Source organism: Amblyraja radiata, chromosome 31 (assembly GCF_010909765.2).
Source record: "Amblyraja radiata isolate CabotCenter1 chromosome 31, sAmbRad1.1.pri, whole genome shotgun sequence".
Classification (NCBI taxonomy): Eukaryota; Metazoa; Chordata; class Chondrichthyes; order Rajiformes; family Rajidae; genus Amblyraja; species Amblyraja radiata.
The window spans coordinates 23566472-23584679 of NC_045986.1; the positions used below are offsets into that span (position 1 = coordinate 23566472).

At 44.0% G+C, this 18208-nt stretch overlaps 1 protein-coding gene across 4 annotated transcripts in view; it reads right to left on the reverse strand.

Moving 5' to 3' along the window:
* Positions 1-18208, reverse strand: part of morn1 (MORN repeat containing 1) — a 168235-nt gene that overhangs the window by 103319 nt on the left and 46708 nt on the right. For all 4 annotated transcript variants that reach the window (XM_033048111.1, XM_033048113.1, XM_033048112.1 and 1 more), the window contains one exon: positions 16941-17101. In XM_033048111.1, the coding sequence (XP_032904002.1) occupies positions 16941-17101 (161 nt within the window). The remainder of the gene's footprint in view (positions 1-16940; positions 17102-18208) is intronic.

An 18208-nucleotide genomic window follows, 5' to 3' on the forward strand; every position in this document is an offset into this window, starting at 1 on the left:
CTGAGTTTAAATCCTGAATCTTCCATCTCAACAACATTTATGGGAGCAAAATCACTGGGGTTATATCAATTTATTGTTTTACATCATCTTATAGTCATAGTTTAGTTTATTCCTACGTATACCGAGGTACAATAAAAACCTTCTTGTTGCGTGCTAATCAATGAGCAGAAAGACTATACATGATTACAATCGAGCCGTTCACAATGTACAGATAGATACATGATAGAGAGAATAACGTTTAGTGCAAGATAAAGCCAAGTAAAGTCTGATTACAGATAGTCCGAGGGTCTTCAATGAGGTAGATATTAGCTTAGAACAGCTTTTTTAGATGTTGGTATGATGGTTCAGTTGCCTGATAACAGCTGGGAAGAAGTTGTCTTTGAACCTGGGGGTATGCGTTTTCACACATCTATACCTCTTGTCTGATGGGAGAAGGAATTGTGAGAGTAATCGGGGTGAGACTCGTCCTTGATTATGCTGCTGGCCTTGCCGATGCAGTCAATGGAAAGAGGCATGGTTTGTATGAATATCCACCGGTTGGCGCCAGCAATGGCTGCCTCGCCAACAGTCTGTCTGTCCATACCTTCTTTTGTTATTTGTTTGTATGTGTTAATTGTATGTTTTTAGTGATCTTTAGCTTGTTTTATGTGGGGGGGGGGGGGGGGGGGGTGGGGTGGGGGTGGGGATTAGGGGAAACTTTTTCTAATCTCTTACCTCGAAGGAGATGCAATTTTGTTTTCGTATGGTATCTCTGTCCACACTGCGGCCTAACATCAAGGAGTTGGTGGCCTTTGCTGGAGACCGATTTCGAGAGCTCCACTGCGGGACTTAACATCGTGGAGCCCGCGATCTCTTTGCCAGGGATCAACCTCTGAGCTCTACCACGGACGTCTGCGGGACTTTAACATCACAGAGCTCGCGGTCTCTGATCAGAGACCGACTTCGGGAATTCCAAGCTGCACGAGCTTCGATCGCCCCGACTGCGAATGGTTCGACTGCCCCGACCGTAGGAGAATAAAAGAGGAAGAAGATTGGACTTTATTGCCTTCCATCACAGTGAGGAATGTGGGCAATCCGCTGTGGTGGATGTTTATGTTAACTTTTATGCAGTTGTGTGTCTTGTTGCTTTTTTTGTTAGTATGGCTGTATGGTAATTCGAATTTCACTGTACCTTAATTGGTACATGTGACAATAAACTGATCCTGACCTTGAAACCCTTCAAACCTTGATGGTCTTTGCTGCGTCCACAATTCTCTGCAGTTTCTCAAGGCATATTAGAAAGAGACAATAATTGTTGGACGTGGCAGTGATACCAACATCCCTGATGTGAATAAATTAAAACATGGCCAACTTCTAGTTCTCCCAGTATCTCTCAGCTTTTAATTAGCAAGCAGCTTAAAATTGGGTTGGTGCAGATTAACTCTCCAATACAATTACTGTACCTGATTTCAGGGGCTATTGAAAGCAGCTTCATACATAACCAGTTCTTCCCCATTTTTGCCTCTGTTACTGCCACAATCAAAATTGCACAACTCTTCTCAGTCCAGGGATGTCAGTCACAGTGCAATTGTAGCACTTTTAGGGTGGTACGGTGGAGTAGCGTTAGAGCTACTGTCTTACAGCACCAGAGACCCAGGTTCGATCCTGACTACGGGTGCTTGTCTGTACGGAGTGTGTACGTTCCCCCCGTGACCGCGTGGGTTTTCTCCGAGATCTTCAGTTTCCTCCCACACTCCAAAGACGTACATGTTTGTAGGTTAATTGGCTTGTTGTAAATGTAAAATTGTCCCTAGTTTGCGTAGGGTAATGTTAATGTCTCACTCTGAGGCTGAGAATTCAGTGCACATCGTACTGTTGCAGCTGCTGTCTTTTGGAGGAGATATTAAAAGTGAAGCCCTGTGTCTGTTCTCACATCATAGAAGTATTTTGAAAAGGAGCAGGTGAATTCCTCATCATTTCACTTACAGTGACTCTTATTTTGTGGAACAACCTGACAGTCATTTTATCCACAGTAGACATAAATAGCCAATATGTTGAAAAAAATTCAATCTTTCCTTAACTAGCACTTTTTGATTTTCGCCATTCATCTAAACAGCCAAAATAAATTCAACATTTCACCCTTACAATGTAGATGCTATCAGTATTCCCCTGGATTGTCAGTCCAGGTTATGTGCTCTAGGATTTAGATTGGTATTTCAACTATCTACCAACATTTAGATCAAGGTGTTATCGACTGAGCAAAGCAGACACCTGCAGGCCATTTGCATCAAAGCTATTGTGCTGCATAACCTTGTCGTCACCGTGACAGGAATTGTTGGTTCCTGAAACAGTCACATCACTATTTAAAGAGCTCCATTATTTTAAGTTACATAAAATATTTATGAAACAGCCTCACGCTATAGACCTAAGTACAGGCTTGTGCCAGCAAAAAGATCGATAAAGCATGTTACGGCAGACTGTTGACACAGTCAGCATCTCATCTCCTCATGAGGGTATCTATTGCTGAGGTCTGTGTGCTGCTGCTCACTGGAGACCGATATGCTGCCGTGCGTTCTCTCGCTAAAGCTCTTATAGTGTGTAATTCTGTTAAAACTCCCTTCATCAGCAGGGCAGCATTCATCAAGAGCCATTTGAAATTCTACATACGTAATTCACTGAGAATGAGCAAACAAAGATTCAGAGATCCCAAAATTGGTTAATCCTCTAAAATAGAAGTTTTGAAGTTAACAGTCTCAGCCATTGTGAACTGGCCTTCATAAAACTGCAGGTGATACAGAGAAATTGTTATGAGGTGCCCGATCTTCCCTCATTCTTTCCTCCTGAACTGCTCTCACTAAGATATGCAGTCTAATTTCTCCCCTTCAAAGCACTCTCGCCAACAGTGCCAGAATCATAGACATACAGCACAGAAACAGGCCCTTCAGCCCTATTTACCCAAGCTGACTAAGACTACTTACGCTAATCCCACTTGCCTGTATTTGGTCCATATCCCATTAAACCCACCTGTCCATTTGCCTGTCTAAATGTATTTTCAATGTTGTTATAGTACCTGTCTCAACTACCTCCTCTGGCAGCTTTTTCCGTATACCCACCAGCCTTTTGATCTCCCATCCAGATTCGCCACTTTTCATGGAATCCAGGCAGTATCGATTTATTGAGGGGTAATGTTTGTTTAGTCAGGCATCATGATCATCCCAATTAACAGTTCCAACTCAGACCAGACGGGGCAAAAAATAAACTCTGGAAGAACCAGGCAGGAGGGAATGGACAGATGATGTTCTGGGTCGGGACCCTTCTTCACACTGGTTGGAGCAGGGGCAGAAAATTGTGAAAGAGATCCTAAACAAAGTATTTGCCAGCTTTTGCCCCCTTCTGCTCCAATCTGTCTGAAGAAGGATCCCAACCGTGAAACATTGTCTGTTGATTTCCACCACAATGCTGCCTGACCCGCTGAGTTCCTGCAGCACCTTGTTTTTTGTTCAAGTCTCCAGCATCTGCAGTCTCTCGAGTCTCAGTCCAGACTGGGGTTGAAATCAGGCACCTTTAGTTCTATGTGGCTCAAATCAATATAGCCATGCTTCAGGAGAAGGAGAGAAATTAAAAAATAAAGACTCAAATTCAGATGGAACATTGGTGAACTTTTAAAAAATTGTTTTTGAAACATTACAGCTGAAGATGATGGAGAATTTAGCTGCTGATTGAACACAGCAAAGGCACACGCACAAAAATAAGATTATTTTTGTAATATTGATTCAGGGATAAAGTTTGGCTGGGGCAGCAGGACAAAATGTCATGAGATCTTTGTCACGTCCACCTGAGAAGCCAGACGGGGCCGTGGATTAATGTCTCATCTGCTTTGAAAATATGGCGCTCCCACTGAAAATACTGGAGTGTCAGCTGGGATTTAGTACTCTTTGATATGGGGACTGAACTCTCAATCCGCTTGAGAGATGAGAGTGTTGACACCGAGTCACCGCCAATACTAGCTGGATACCAGCAACCATTAGCAGAGGCGGGCGAGCTAGTCACTCCACAAGAGGGAATGACACTTAGCCTGCACTTCGGAAGTAGGGTAACTAAAATTCGATCAAAAGAAACATACAGGGAGAAATATATCTCAGGGATATATAATACAGGGAGAAGTCTGAAGAAGGGGGTCTCAACCCGAAACATCACGGTCCTTCCCTTCAGAGATGCTGCCTGTCCCGCTGAGTTACTCCAGCATTTTGTGTCTACCAGGGAGAAATATACTTGCTGGAAAAATAACTGCAATTCTCAAAGGTTTTCTTAGCCACCAAGGCATTTGCAAAGTAATGAGCAATCCAAGTACTAAGAAATTAACTGCAATGTGAAGGGCTTGCACTTTGAAAATAAATTCTGCGTGGAACTGGCTGACACAATAATTTTTTTTTCCAGCGCCTGTGAACAATGTTTTACATTGCCGGCTCTCCCAGGATAGTTCACAATAGTGCGATTTTATTTTCCTTTTATAAGTGCAGCTGCTTTCTACAGACCCATAAAGATATGCTCTGTCTAGAGTGCACGCTTGCTGTGTCTCAGAGAGATGGGTCTCCCATCCAAATGCATTATTCACATGCGCCTCCACTTCTATTTCTGGTGCACTTCAGCATGGTTAATACATCAAATGCTGTTTCATAAGTGCACCAATCAATACTGGAGGAACACTAGGACTACAATATATAACAATGCTATCTGTTTTGTCTCGTCAAGTTACTGGATTATTTTTTAAAGTTGTCTATTTATTCAGTTCAGATCCAGAACAATTAGAATGTGGAAGATCCTTCGGCAAGTTCTTTTAAAACCGTCAGCCTCACAACTGACTTCTGATGACTAAACGTGGAATTTAAATCTTCATGAAAATCAGTAAACCACATTTCGAATGCACGCTGCAGGTTAGTATTTTGGGAGCCTGAGCGAGAGGAAGATTATGATTCACACATTGACTTAGAATTTCAATGTGCTCGACCTTTTCCAAGAACTACTCTCCGGTCCCACCTATCCTAAAGGTGCTGACTCACGCTGAGATACATTTCTTAGACTGCCAGCCTATCTCAAGTCTCTTACTCACACAGCCACTCCTCATGTAAAACTTTAGGGAGAGCATATTTCTTTCTTGTCTGCATTGTTTAATAATTAAACCAGGCAAGGCCTTTTTTTCTCTTCGCCATCACGGGACCACACCTAGCATTTGTTTTGCCGGTGACAGCATCCATTCATCTAGGGTTTGTTTTAGGACAAATTTTGACTTTAAATTATCAGTTCTAAATGAAAAAAAGACTTTCATATCAAAGACTGGACCATCCTGTCCACAGTCTGTATATAATTATCTTATTGCTAGCTTTACTTTTGATATATGCTATTGACCCCTTAGCTGCTGATCATTGAAATCCCTCCACTGGAGTTTCAGTCTTGCCAATGTTCTAATTTAATCTTTCACCAATTTAAAATCCTCTGAACCCCTTCCTTTGTGAAGGGATGAGTGGGATAAAGAAGCAATGAAGAGTTAAAATTAACCTTGGTCACAACTGCTCAGTTCAATTTAGTTTATTGTCACGTGTACCATGATACAATGAAAAACATTGTTGTGTACTATCCAGTCAGCAGAAAGACAATACACGATTACTATCGAGCTATCCACAGTGTACAGATACATGAGAATGGGAATAATGTTAAGTGCAAGGTAAAGCCAGTAAAATCTGATCAAAGATAGTCCGAGGTTGACAAAAATACTGGAGAAACTCAGTGGGTGAGGCAGGATCTGTGGAGTGAAGGAATAGGTGACGTTTCGGGTCGAGATCCTTCTTCAGACTGATGTGGGGGTGGGGGGGGGGGGCGAGAAGAAGAAAGGAAGTAGCAGAGACAGTGGGCTGTGGGAGAGCTGGGAAGGGGAGGGGAAAGAGGTAGAAAGCAAGGACTACCTGAAATTGGAGAAGTCAATGTTCATACCGCTGGGATGTAAACTACCCAAGCAAAATATGAGGTGCTGCTCCTCCAATTTACAGTGGGACTCACTCTGGCCATGGATGAGGCCCAGGATAGGAAGGTCGGACTCGGAATGGGAGGGGGAATTGAAGTGCTGAGCCACCGGGAGATCAGGTTGGTTGTTGTGAACTGAGCGGAGGTGCTGGGCGAATCGATCGCCAAGCCTACGCTTGGTCTCACCGATGTAGAGCAGCTGACACCTAGAGCAGCGGATGCAATAGATGAGGTTGGAGGAGGTGCAGGTGAATCTCTGCCGCACCTGGAAAGACTGCTTAGGTCCTTGGATGGAGTCAAGGGGGGAGGTAAAGCGACAAGTGTAACATTTCCTGCGGTTGCACGGGAAAGTACCAGGGGAGGGGGTGGTTTGGGTGGGAAGGGATGAATTGACTAGTAACCAATCTACAACCAGGGAGTTACGGAGGGAGCGGTCTCTGTGGAATGCCGAAAGGGGAGGAGATGGGAAGATGTGGCCAGTGGTGGGATCCCGTTGGAGGTGGCGAAAATGTCCGAGGATTATCTGTTGTATGTGACGGCTGGTAGGGTGGAAGGTGAGGACAAGAAGGACTCTGCCCTTGTTACGACTGGGGGGGAACTTCCTTCTTAAAGATAGTCCGAGGGTCACCAATGATGTAGATAGTAGTTCAGGAATGCTTTCAAGACAGAACTGACCACACTTATGCCAGTGCACAAAAGCCAAAAAAACAGAAACAAAATACACACGTGGGCAAAGTAAAAGAAAAAAATATATAAGTGAAACAAATCTTGAATCCAAGGAGACACAAGAAACTAGAGTTGCTGGAATCTTCAGCAAACATAAAGTGCTGGAGAAACTTAGCAAGTCAGGCAGTACGTGTGGAGGGAATGGTCAGGCAACATTTTAGGTTGGGACCTTCGGCCTGATTAAGACACAAGAGAATGCAATTAGTTTTAGCCCTGCATGGCAAAAGGTGGTAATTTCAGGTTTTTGAATCTGACTTCCCTCATTGTTTGAGTCAACCTGTTTCTCTCGGGGTCACCGTGTCCTTCATTAGCACTAGCCTGCAGATTATCAGCAATGTCAAACAGGTCTAATCTCTTTTATCGGAATTTTTCATGGCTGCTAATGTCCACCAACAGTGTGGGATTACTTTTAATAATTAAGCTTGAAGTTATAAATGAAAGACTTAAGCTTGTGATACAGGACACTGTGATGAATTTTTAAAAATCGAGGAGGCAATAATGAGATACTACATTTAAAATACATAGGATTCAAGGAGATGGGAAGAGGAAGGAGCAGGGGGGCTCAACAGGCAAAAGATCCCAGGAGAAAATGCATTTAAGTGAGAGGTCATAAGGTTATGTCATTAGGCCATTTGGCACATCAAGTGTACTCTGCCATTCAATCATGACTGATCTGACTCCCCTTCCTAACCCCCATACTCCTGCCTTCTCCCCATAACCTCTGACACCTGTACTAATCAAAAATTAACCTATCTCTGCCTTAAAAATATCCACTGACTTGGCCTCTACAGCCTTCTGTGGCAACAAATCCCACAGATTCACCACCCTCTGACTAAATAATTTTCTCATCTCCTTCCTAAAAGAACGTCCTTTAATTCTGAAGCTATGACCCCTAGTCCACTCTCCCACGCGGGGAAACATTATCTCCACATCCACTCTATCCAAGCCTTTCACTATTCTGTATGTTTCAATGAGGTACCCCCGCATTCTTCTAAACTCCAGTGAGTACAGGCACAGTGCCGACAAACGCTCATCATAGGTTAACCTACTTATTCCTGGGATCATTCTTGTAAACCTCCTCTGCACCCAGAGCCATCACATCCTTCCTCAAATTTGGTGCCCAAAATTACTCACAATATTCCACATGCAGCCTTAACAGCACCTTGTAGAACCTTAGCATTACATCCCTGTTTTTGTATACAAGCCCTAGCTAGTATAGTATGGTATTTAAGGGCCTTAATATTTCATTTGATTACGGCCAACAGACAGATTCCAGTTAATTTGGACGTAAATGGACATAAAATTGTCATACCTTCAATGATTGATTGAATTGAATGAAAGATACAGCATTGATTGAAAGATATAGCATGGAAACAGTGCCTTTGGCCCACAGTGGACACGCTGACCATCGATCACCCGCTCACACTAGTTCCATGTTATCCCACTTTTCCATCCACTCCCCACACACAAGGGGCAATTTACAGTAGCCAGTTAACCTACATCTTTGGGATGTAGGAGAAAACCGTAGCACTTGAAGAAAACCCATGCGGTCTCACGTAGAAGATGCAAACTGCCCACAGACAGCAGCTGAGATCGCTGTGTGCCATCAGCTCTTTGCTGTTCCACTAACCTGGAATTTTTCTCCCAATATCCTGGAATTTTTTACCCAATACAAATGTGTGCATAGTCAGCTGAGGAGGAGGAGGGTCATTATATTTTGGGGATTTGAGAAAGGGTAACATAATCATAGCTAAGCCAGCATTATACGTGGCTGAGGTATTCGGCACTGTGGAACTGGATGGGCCCAGACTTGCTGGAAGTGTACAACGCTATGCTTCCAGTTGGCAGAGTATCAGAATCAATGAGGGAGAGGTGAGACATCAGGAATTGGCAAATCATCTCACTGTGGAATGTCAACTACGAGATCCATCATCAATTAGATCACATCTGTTCTAGGACAGGTGATCCACCTGGATCAAACCTGAGCTACACCTAGCAGAAATTTCAAAAAGCCTTATTACCACTGGGACACCACTGCTTTTGTGTGGGCCCGGGGTGGACACCTACGTCCTCAGCTTGCACTGGAACGTGGCTTTTAACAGAACACTGTGCGCATACATGATGGGCGTGCTCTCCAAAATTGGCTCTGAGGAGAGAATCAGGAACTGGAGCTAAACGCTCTATAATGACATGAGTGGTGCAGTCCAAATTAATGGTTTCTACATCATGTCTGGGAGTCAGAAAAGGTTGCCCACTTTCCTGTTTTATTTGTGTGTTGTGCTGAATCCTTTGCCAAATCCACCAGGACAGATAAGATATGAGGGCTGACGATGCCTGTCAGTGGGTGGGGACTCACATCGATGCCTTTCCCATGCATGGATGGTCACCAGTTTGATCAGATCTATGGCCAGTCTGCAAACTGACTAGGGTCGGTGACAAGGTAGTATCCACCGCATAAAGAGCAATACCATCCTCTGTTGCCTTCACCGTCAAGCCTGACCACCTGAGGGTACTGGGGATCTGGTTCAGAGGACCCAGGGCATGCAACAAGAACTGGCTGAAGCAAATAAGCAATGTTAAAAATGAACTGGGACTAAGGTTTGATCATGTGCAAGAAGCTGGTCATCAGGTGATAGCTGCTCTTCATGTTACTGTATGTGATTAAGTGTGACCCAAATTCCACTCCTATGTTAGAGCAGCCATCTTCCATTTCATCTGGAGATCCAAGATCATGGAGGGTGTCTGATGGGTAGTGATGCACGAATCTACAGTGAACGGGAGAAAAAGCAAGTCCAACTCTGCCAATTTGACGGCAAACTTTGGTGGGTGTAATAAGCTGTTCGTAGAACTCAAAGGATGCAGACACCAAGTGTCACTATGTAAGTAGGGAGGAAGAAGGGTTTCGGCCCAAAACGTTACCTATTTCCTTTGCTCCATAGATGCTGCCTCACCCACTGAGTTTCTCCAGCATTTTTGTCACTGTGTAAGTATAAGTGTCACTATGATTCTGACAGTGCCCAGTTTTGCGAAGGATGAGTTTGACAAGTTACTATGTACATACACCGTAGCTGCTGTGTGGCCACTTTGAACAATTGAACAATTGTTACTCTGGGCTCAGCTCGCAGAGTGTAGTAACAGCAGCTTAGATTGCAGCCCTTCCCCACAAGGTCTCTGCATTGACTACACCAATCTTCAGTGCGTTCCTTAGCACATACTCCTGCAGCCTGGAATGTGCCAGTTGGCAGCATTCACTTACAGACACCTCGTTGCACTGGAAGACTATCGGGTTTCAAGCAGACTACAGAGCGTCTTTCACAAGTTGTTAATCTTTCAGCAGCACTTGATATTCGTCTCAGTACGCGTTCCTCAGAACAGGATGCAGGACAGGGAGGTACGCAGCTGATCAGAACAAACCTTGGCAATACCTTTGCATCTTTCTTCAAATGTTCTTTGCAAAAGCACAGCATGATTGTCTCATCCTGGTGAGTAGCAATACTGAGGGCAGCTAGGACCTAGGACAAAGGTCCATCAGTCAGAGGTCAACACAGAACATCCTGCAGGTACTGCGGGAGAGGGACATGATGGACCACGTGGGATGGTTTCTTAAGCAGAAAGTTAAAACCATTTGCCAGCATGCCAATTTAGTCTACAAACCCACACGTTTTTGGGGTGTGGGAGGAAACCGAAGATCTCGGAGAAAGCCCACATGGTCACGGGAAGCACATGCAAACTCCGTACAAACAGCACCCGTAGTCGGGACCATGCCCGGGTCTCCAGGGCGCTGCAAACGCTATAAGGCAGCAACTCTATCGCTGTGCCACCATGTCACCCTTGACTTTATTGTAAATTGGGGTCATTGTTACAATGTTGTAATCTAACTGGTACAATGTTTTATTGCTGCGTCATACTCCCAATCCAATAATGAGTATTTATAGGATGTTAAAACAGAGAGTGGGGTAGGAAAGTGGAAGGAAGAGCTATTATTTGAAAGTGGAGCATGCCTTCTCCCACATAATCCCCCATGGTACAGTTACCACTGCTAACACCTTCACGCAAAGTGGTGGAACCGTGTAAGGAAGGGGCGGAGAAATACAACTGCGGATGACCGTAGTGGCTTCTACTGTCAAAGACTCTGTCAACATCACTCTATGATCACAAGTGGACTACAAATGTCTACAGTCACCAAACTTGTACAAGGGTGGTGGAATTTTTTTTTAAATCATAGAGATAAAATGTATTATCAAGCACATTTAACATCATAAAATATCCCAATGCAGGATTATTATCAGATACCAGGATCATTATCAGATAAGATTTAAAACCACATCTATCAGGAGATATAACATTAGGTGGCATAACATTTAGTCAAAGTATTAGGTTTTAAAGAGCATCTTAAAGGAAGTGAGGTCAACGAACTGCTGACATATTAAAAAGGGTTATTATTTTTAGTAGTGGCATAAGAGACTGCAGATGTTGGAATCTGCGGCCAAAATAGAGACCAGCTGGAGGAACTCAGTAGGTCAGGCTGCATCTCTGGAGGGAAATGGGCAGTTGAGTGCCCAGAAGAAGGGTCCGGACCCGAAACATGGATGGTCCATGTCCCTACACAGATGCAGCCTGACCTGCTGCGTTCCTCCAGCTGCTCTCTTGATTTGCTGTTATTTAGGTGATTTGGGCAATCTCACAATGTCTCCAGAATGCTCAGGCAGCTGAAGGCATAAATACCACTGGGAAGTGATAAAAGGCAGCGATGTACTTTGGAAGAAAATTGGAGGAGTGCAGAGATCCCAAAGGGGTGTCAGACTGGAACTGGGCTCAGAGACAGAAAAATGCAAACTGACTTGTCTGAGTGGAAGTTACTGAATGCCAGAAACACGAGTAATGATGCAGTGTGCAATCCTCACTGTGACGTTCTCTGTTTTGACTCAATTTCCTTGCTGACTTCTCGTGACAATGAGTGTCTTGGAGGCACGTAAAGTGCCAGGAGGTCACATAAGTCAACATCAAAGTCAATGGTAAATAATGCTCCTTCCACTGCCTAGTTCTAAAGCTGTTTGTGACTCTTGACAAAGGTCAAGAAGTGCAGATATTGATGATGATAATTATACTTTCTCAGGGAAAAAGCATAAACCTGGTGCTGGTACACTGTCACATCTCACACCACCCACCCAGCCCCATCACCACCTTGCGCTGTCTCTGAATCACCTTGGATAAAAATAGGCTCTGTCACTTTCACCGTTGCATGATCTGCTCTGTGAGTGCACTGCCCTCTACCTCCCTCAGATCTCATTGCACACACAATTTCCGACCACTTTTTGGAGCTGCACTGGAGAAATGACGAATGGAACTTCAGGGTTACCGTGTCTCACTTCAGTTCGTTGCTGAGACAGTAACTAGCTGCTGCTTCACCCGTGTGCATGGAAAAGGTCCCAGAAAGCTGGCACGGCACGATCAAGTGTGGAAAATAAAGTGTGGCTGTGCATGTGCAGTTGCTGGTTGTACCTTTCTCGCCAAGGGAAAATGGAACAAGATGTGTTCACAAATTCTTTTATTTAATTACACTCTGGCTTTGTTTGTTTTAAAGGCTGGTGTGGTGAAAAAATGACTCCAGCCTTCAGCAGGGCTAATTACCAATTATTTTTCTCACTCACCGCTGTGATGTTAAACATCCCCACACTCTGGCATATGCTAGGACATGTTTAGTGCCACGTTTCACATTCAGTTTCCTATTAAAAACCCTCCAGGTTCTCACAACAGAGGACTGGGGCTGTTATGGAGGAGCCCATAGGGAGCAAAGGTAGGGCAGATTCAGGTAAGCCATTACAGCTCCGTAATGGCAGATCAAATGGTAACTGTTAATTAGTCAGTTCATAAAATCTCTGTGGAGTTAAATACTCTTACATTGGGGAGCATCGTGTGAAAACCTTCAGCAAAATATTAGACCATAAGATATGTTCCTAAAATACAACAGTGACTAACCACAGTTTCAAAGACACTTTCATCCTGAGGACATGAAAGGTGTTATGCATTTGCAAATTCTTTTTTTTTCCATGTGTGTCTCGGGTACCCTTTTATGTGGGCACAGGGTAGGTTATGGTGCCACGATGTTGAAACAAAATGAACTTCAGAGGCAACGCCAATGCATGTTAACTCAACCTTGTCTTCCCACTCGCTCATCAGCAGCAGGCCAGACACACAGCCCCCAGACAAGCTATGATGATGCAGACATACATACACAGCTTTGCACCACATGCCAGCCACACACAGCTCTCAGGCTAGCACAGCATTCTGCCTGTTCACACTCCTGAGCTTCATATTTATCAAATCTCCATGGTATGTGTTAGGACATAGAGATTTGATAAATATGGAAGTGGGTCATGATGGATAGAAACTTTGGAACAGCAGTTAAGCATTCCTCTGCCAATCAACCACCCACTCTCACCTTTCCCCACCTAATACTGACCAGGCTTTGTTCTGCCCCTATCTCTCTTTTCCAGCCTTCTCCTCACTATGCCAACAGTCTAAAGAAGAGTCCCGACCCGAAACATCGTCCATCCGCTGCCTCCACCAGTGCTGCCTGACCCGCTAGGTTCCTCCAGCATTTTGCTTTTTGCTTAAGATTTCAGCATCTGCAGTTCCTTATGTCTCCATTCAGCTGCTGAAACCTTATCATTCATCTAACCATGTTATGGCTGATTTGTTCCCCTAACTGCATTTGCACCATCTGGTCAGAAAGTAGGAGTCCTTCCCTCCACCACTCACTTGCACTCCATTCATTAAATTGAAATCATCAGGGAAAATGTAAACTTTTCAAAGTTGCATTTAGTTCAAGTGGCTGTGTAAATGTCTGGGCAAAATGCTGTCATTCTACCATACAGTACCGCCAAGAGTGCGGGATGCTTCAAGTGCAAGTCTGACACAGCCACAATCAGTAATAAGCCATCTTTGTATACATTTTTAAACTTGTCTTATTTGTGATGCAGGATCAGTTTGCTCAAAGGATTTTTGAAAGCTAAGTAATTAACAATCATCGGGGAGTAAGCTCAATATGCCTGCTGAGACCACTGGGTAGCAGTTTTAAATAAACATGTGATGGGGAGTGTAGGTGGTTGGAGTCACAGATGCATGGAACATTGTGGACCTGCACAAGATGCCAAAGGCTAGATTTCCGATTTGCTAGCATCTAGTTCCAGATAACAGCAAGTTGGTGGGGGTTGATGTAATGGATGCCTAACTAATGTCCCTCTTCACAGGATTACCCACCAGAGGTGATAGTGGACAGAAAATATATCCGTCCATATTTGGTTCTCCATGTTTAAATCAGATGCTAATCACAGGAAAGCATTATCAAAGAGTTTTTAACCATTTAATGGATGAGTAATGGTAATATCTCCTTGCAAACAAATTGTAAAGTACAGGGTAGTGCTGGGTGCTACGATCTTAAGAACCAGCCTGTTTTGTTCGTAATTACTTGTATTTAGTATTGTAGTAAAAGACCCCACAAATCTCATAGGACCATTATATTTTGGCACTGAGAGACATTAAATATTGTGTCCACTAGAGACATGAGATATTAGAGCAGTAGAACTGAAAGGGACCAGGTTGCATCCTGAAGGAGGTGAGAAGCAACATGTCAGAGAAACGATGAGAAGGAATTCCAGAATTGGGTCAAGAATTCCCCCACATTGGATCAATGGAAATCAGAGCTGAGCAAAAGGTCAGAGTTGAAGGCTTGCCGTGAAATCCGAGCAGTTGAACGGGGTTACAATCACTGGGAGCAACAAGATTATGGGGAGATTTTTGGAAAGAAAAAGGGAAGAAATTTTTGAACAAGGCACAGATCTTACAATTGCACTCAGCCAGGAGACAACAATAAATATACACCTTTTAATCTTTGACTTATTTGGTAAAGTTGTGATGGGCGCTGCAGTTGTTTTTACACCAGAGATAGCAATGCTCTGACAATCATTTCAGTAACACATGCTGATGAAGAGCCCACTTTGCCACAGGGATCAGAAATTTGCCACTTTGCTGTTGAATACTGGCACAGTGGGATATATGAAAACCCGTAAATCGTCTGCACCTCAGACATGCATGATACTAAAGTTAAAACCTAAAGCAGTGACTACTGCATCCAAATCAGATGTGTAAATCGGATGCTTTCAACAGATCTGAAAAGGTCCATTTAAAATTACTTTGAGAACTGCTTATTTCTCTAATAGAAACTGACTTCTACATCTCTAGTGCTGTATCACATCAGACTATCCTAAAGTGATTTAGTTTACGAGAATTGACTTACTATTAGTATTCAGGGAGGCACAGTGGCGCAGCTGGTAGAGCTGATGCATCGCAGTACCAGAGACTAGGGTTCGATCCCGACCTCAGGTGCTGTCTGTGTGGAGTTTGCACGCTCTCCCTGCAACCATGTGGATATCCTCTGGGTGCTCCGGTTTCCTCCCACATTCCAAAGATGTGCGGGTTGGTAGGTTAATTTTCCTCTATAAATTACCCCTAGTTTGTAGGGAAAGTGAGATAACAGAGCTAGTTTGAACAGGTGATTGGTGATCAGTGTGGACTCCGTAGGCCAAAGGTCCCGATTCTATGCTGCAGCTCTAAACTAAACTAATTAGGCAAATGCAGAAGTATTATTGTGCATAGCAACATTTCAAAAGCTGCAGTAAGTGACACATAATATGTTGTAGTCCATCACACAGAGCAGACTTCCCACCATTGATTCCATCTACACTTCAAGTTGCCTCGAAAAAGGAGCCAACATAATCAAAGACTTGTCCCACCCCAATCATTCTTTCATCTCCACACTTCCTTCTGGCAGAAGGTACAGAAGCTTGAAACGCGCTCCACCAGACTCAGAACTGCTTTGCTTCCAGGCTTCTGAACAGGCCTTCCATAAGCTAGGGTACTGTTCGATTCACTTCTATCCCATTGAGGACATTGGACTTTATCTAAGGTACAGATGCTACAAGGTGCTACAATGCTGAGAACTATATTCTGCACTCTGTATCTTTCCCTTTGCTCTATGTTTTGCACTTGAGTTTGAACTGATTTTATCTATGTATGGTTTATTTGATCAGTTTGGATAATAAAGCTTTAGCAAAACAAAGCCTTTCACTGTACCTCAGTACTGGTGACAATAATCAACCTAAACTTACGGATGGAGTGGAATTGTTCTATGTTACTTTGAATAATCATGGTGTTCAATAACTGAAGAAAAAATACCAAGCACACGAGTAACCCTAGTAATGGTGACCTTGCCGCTGAAAGTCTTAAATAAAAGCTGATTATTCAAAATTAGGAGTGGGAAAGGAACGAACAAGTGAAAGACAAAAAAACACAAATGCTTACCAGCCATTGCTCACTGAATCTGGTGCACTTATTCCTATCTTGATGACTGACTAATACAGTGAACACAAGGTAGACACAAAGAGCTGGAGTAACTCAGCGGGACGGGCAGCATCTCTGGAGAGAAGGAATGGGTGACGTTTCGGGGACGAGACCCTTGCTCCTCGTGAAGTGTACAGAAGACAAGCAAGGACTCCTTGTGATGGCGAAGGTGGCACATGATACAGTATGGTTGGTCGTTACTGTGGGATATCCCTCCCCTCTTTGTTATCCAGGGATGCCTACTGGAGCCCTGACTAGGAACAGCATGTGGCTAAGGCATAATGTTGAATTACTGCAGGGATTATCTGGGATAATACCTGAACGATGCGTCCTTTGGTAAAGATAATAGAGCGCTAAGGCTCATGGATGGATCCCTGGCATATCCATCTTGGAACTTGCTATAGATCTGTGTGAACAGCAGTTAGTGTCTGATTGGGCCAAGCCTGTCAGTGGATTCAGCGTGATCCCAGCACTGCATATGGGCCCCAGCCACAAGTTATGGTACCCTCAGTGGAGCATGCTAGCTTAGCTCAGAGTAGCTAGCTCAGCAGGACCTCCAGTGTAGACCTGGACGTTGTGACTGTTCATGTTTATCTGCTCTTACTGTGCAATGATCTATGTGATTTCGGCTCTTACCATGGAGTCAAGGAAAGAGCGTTCACGTCGCGGCCCTGTTTGCACCCATCTTTCCACCACCACGCACAAGAAGCGCAAGACAAACACCATTGTATGCAGATGCCAAGAAGTCTGTACAGCTCTGGCTGAACACACTTCTAATCTTGTGTGTGAACTCGATAAGAAGAAGAAGCTCTTACCATTCAATGAGCGATTAGCGCTTCCAGTTGCTGCACCGAAATCCAGGTTTGAACCACTCCCTTCGATATCTTTGATTTTCATAATTTCAGACTCAGTTGACGCAATTTTGTCTAAATCTGGCACATATTCCACCAGGGGATAGCTGATGGCATTGTAACCACTGTGTAAACAAAGAACAATAATTAGAAGTTTTAGTCACAAACATTTCCCTACTTTATGAATCTCACCACACTAATACAGAAGGAATTCCAATACGTACTGAGTTTGGATGTGGCTGAGTGGGAAATAAACAAGCTGTTGTCTGTCTCCAGCAAGCTAGCCAGTCACACAAAGGATAACTTTCCACTCAGGTTATCCAGCTATTATTGTGAGATTCATCAAGAGAAAAGGTATGCAAACCTCGGATTTGATGTAGCTTTTGGCCATTGATCAGAAGGTCCATTAAAATGTGCCAGTGATGAAGCTCCAACTGAAAGTGCATTCCTCAGTGTTATTGCCAATTGGTCTTAGGAACATAAGAAAGGTACTGGTGAAGAGAAAGGCACTATGGTCCAATGAGGTAGTTCCAGAGTGAGAGTAGGAATATGTAGGAAGGAAATACAGATGCTGGTTTAAACCAAATAGCTGGAACAACTCAGCGGGTCAGACAGCATCCCTGGAGAAAAGGAATAGGTGATGTTTCGGGTCAAGACCTTTGTTCAGTCTGACCCGCTGAGTTACTCCAGCTTTTTGTGTCTCTCTTGAGAGTAGGAATGGGCGGATTAGCATGGCTGAGGAGTGGTGCAGGGGCTAGGGTTTCGGGTTTTTGAAGCACCAGGACCTCTTTTGTGGTAGTGGTAACCTGTACAGGGGAGAAAGATTGCACCTGAGCTGAAGGGGTGGTCGGGAGATCCTGGCAGGGAGATTTACTAGAGGTACCCTGGGGGGAGGTGGGATTGAAATTGGTCTGACAGGAGGGTGGGACCCAAAGCAATAGTTAGGCAGATGAGAAGGTTGAGGCAAATACATAAGTTAAGGTCAGTAGACAGAATAGGAAGGAGTATGGTCAGGAACGAGGAAAGACTGATAGTTTGAACTGCATTTATTTTAATGCAAGAGGCCTGACAGTCAAGGGCATGGACAGGTAAGTGGGACTGTCCATAGCATAGCTATTACAGAAACATGGCTGAGGAAGGGACAAGACTGGTAGCTCAATGTTCTGAGGTATAAATGATACAGGAGGGATAGAGGTGGAGGTAGGAGAAAGGGGGGGAGTTGTGTTTTAGAT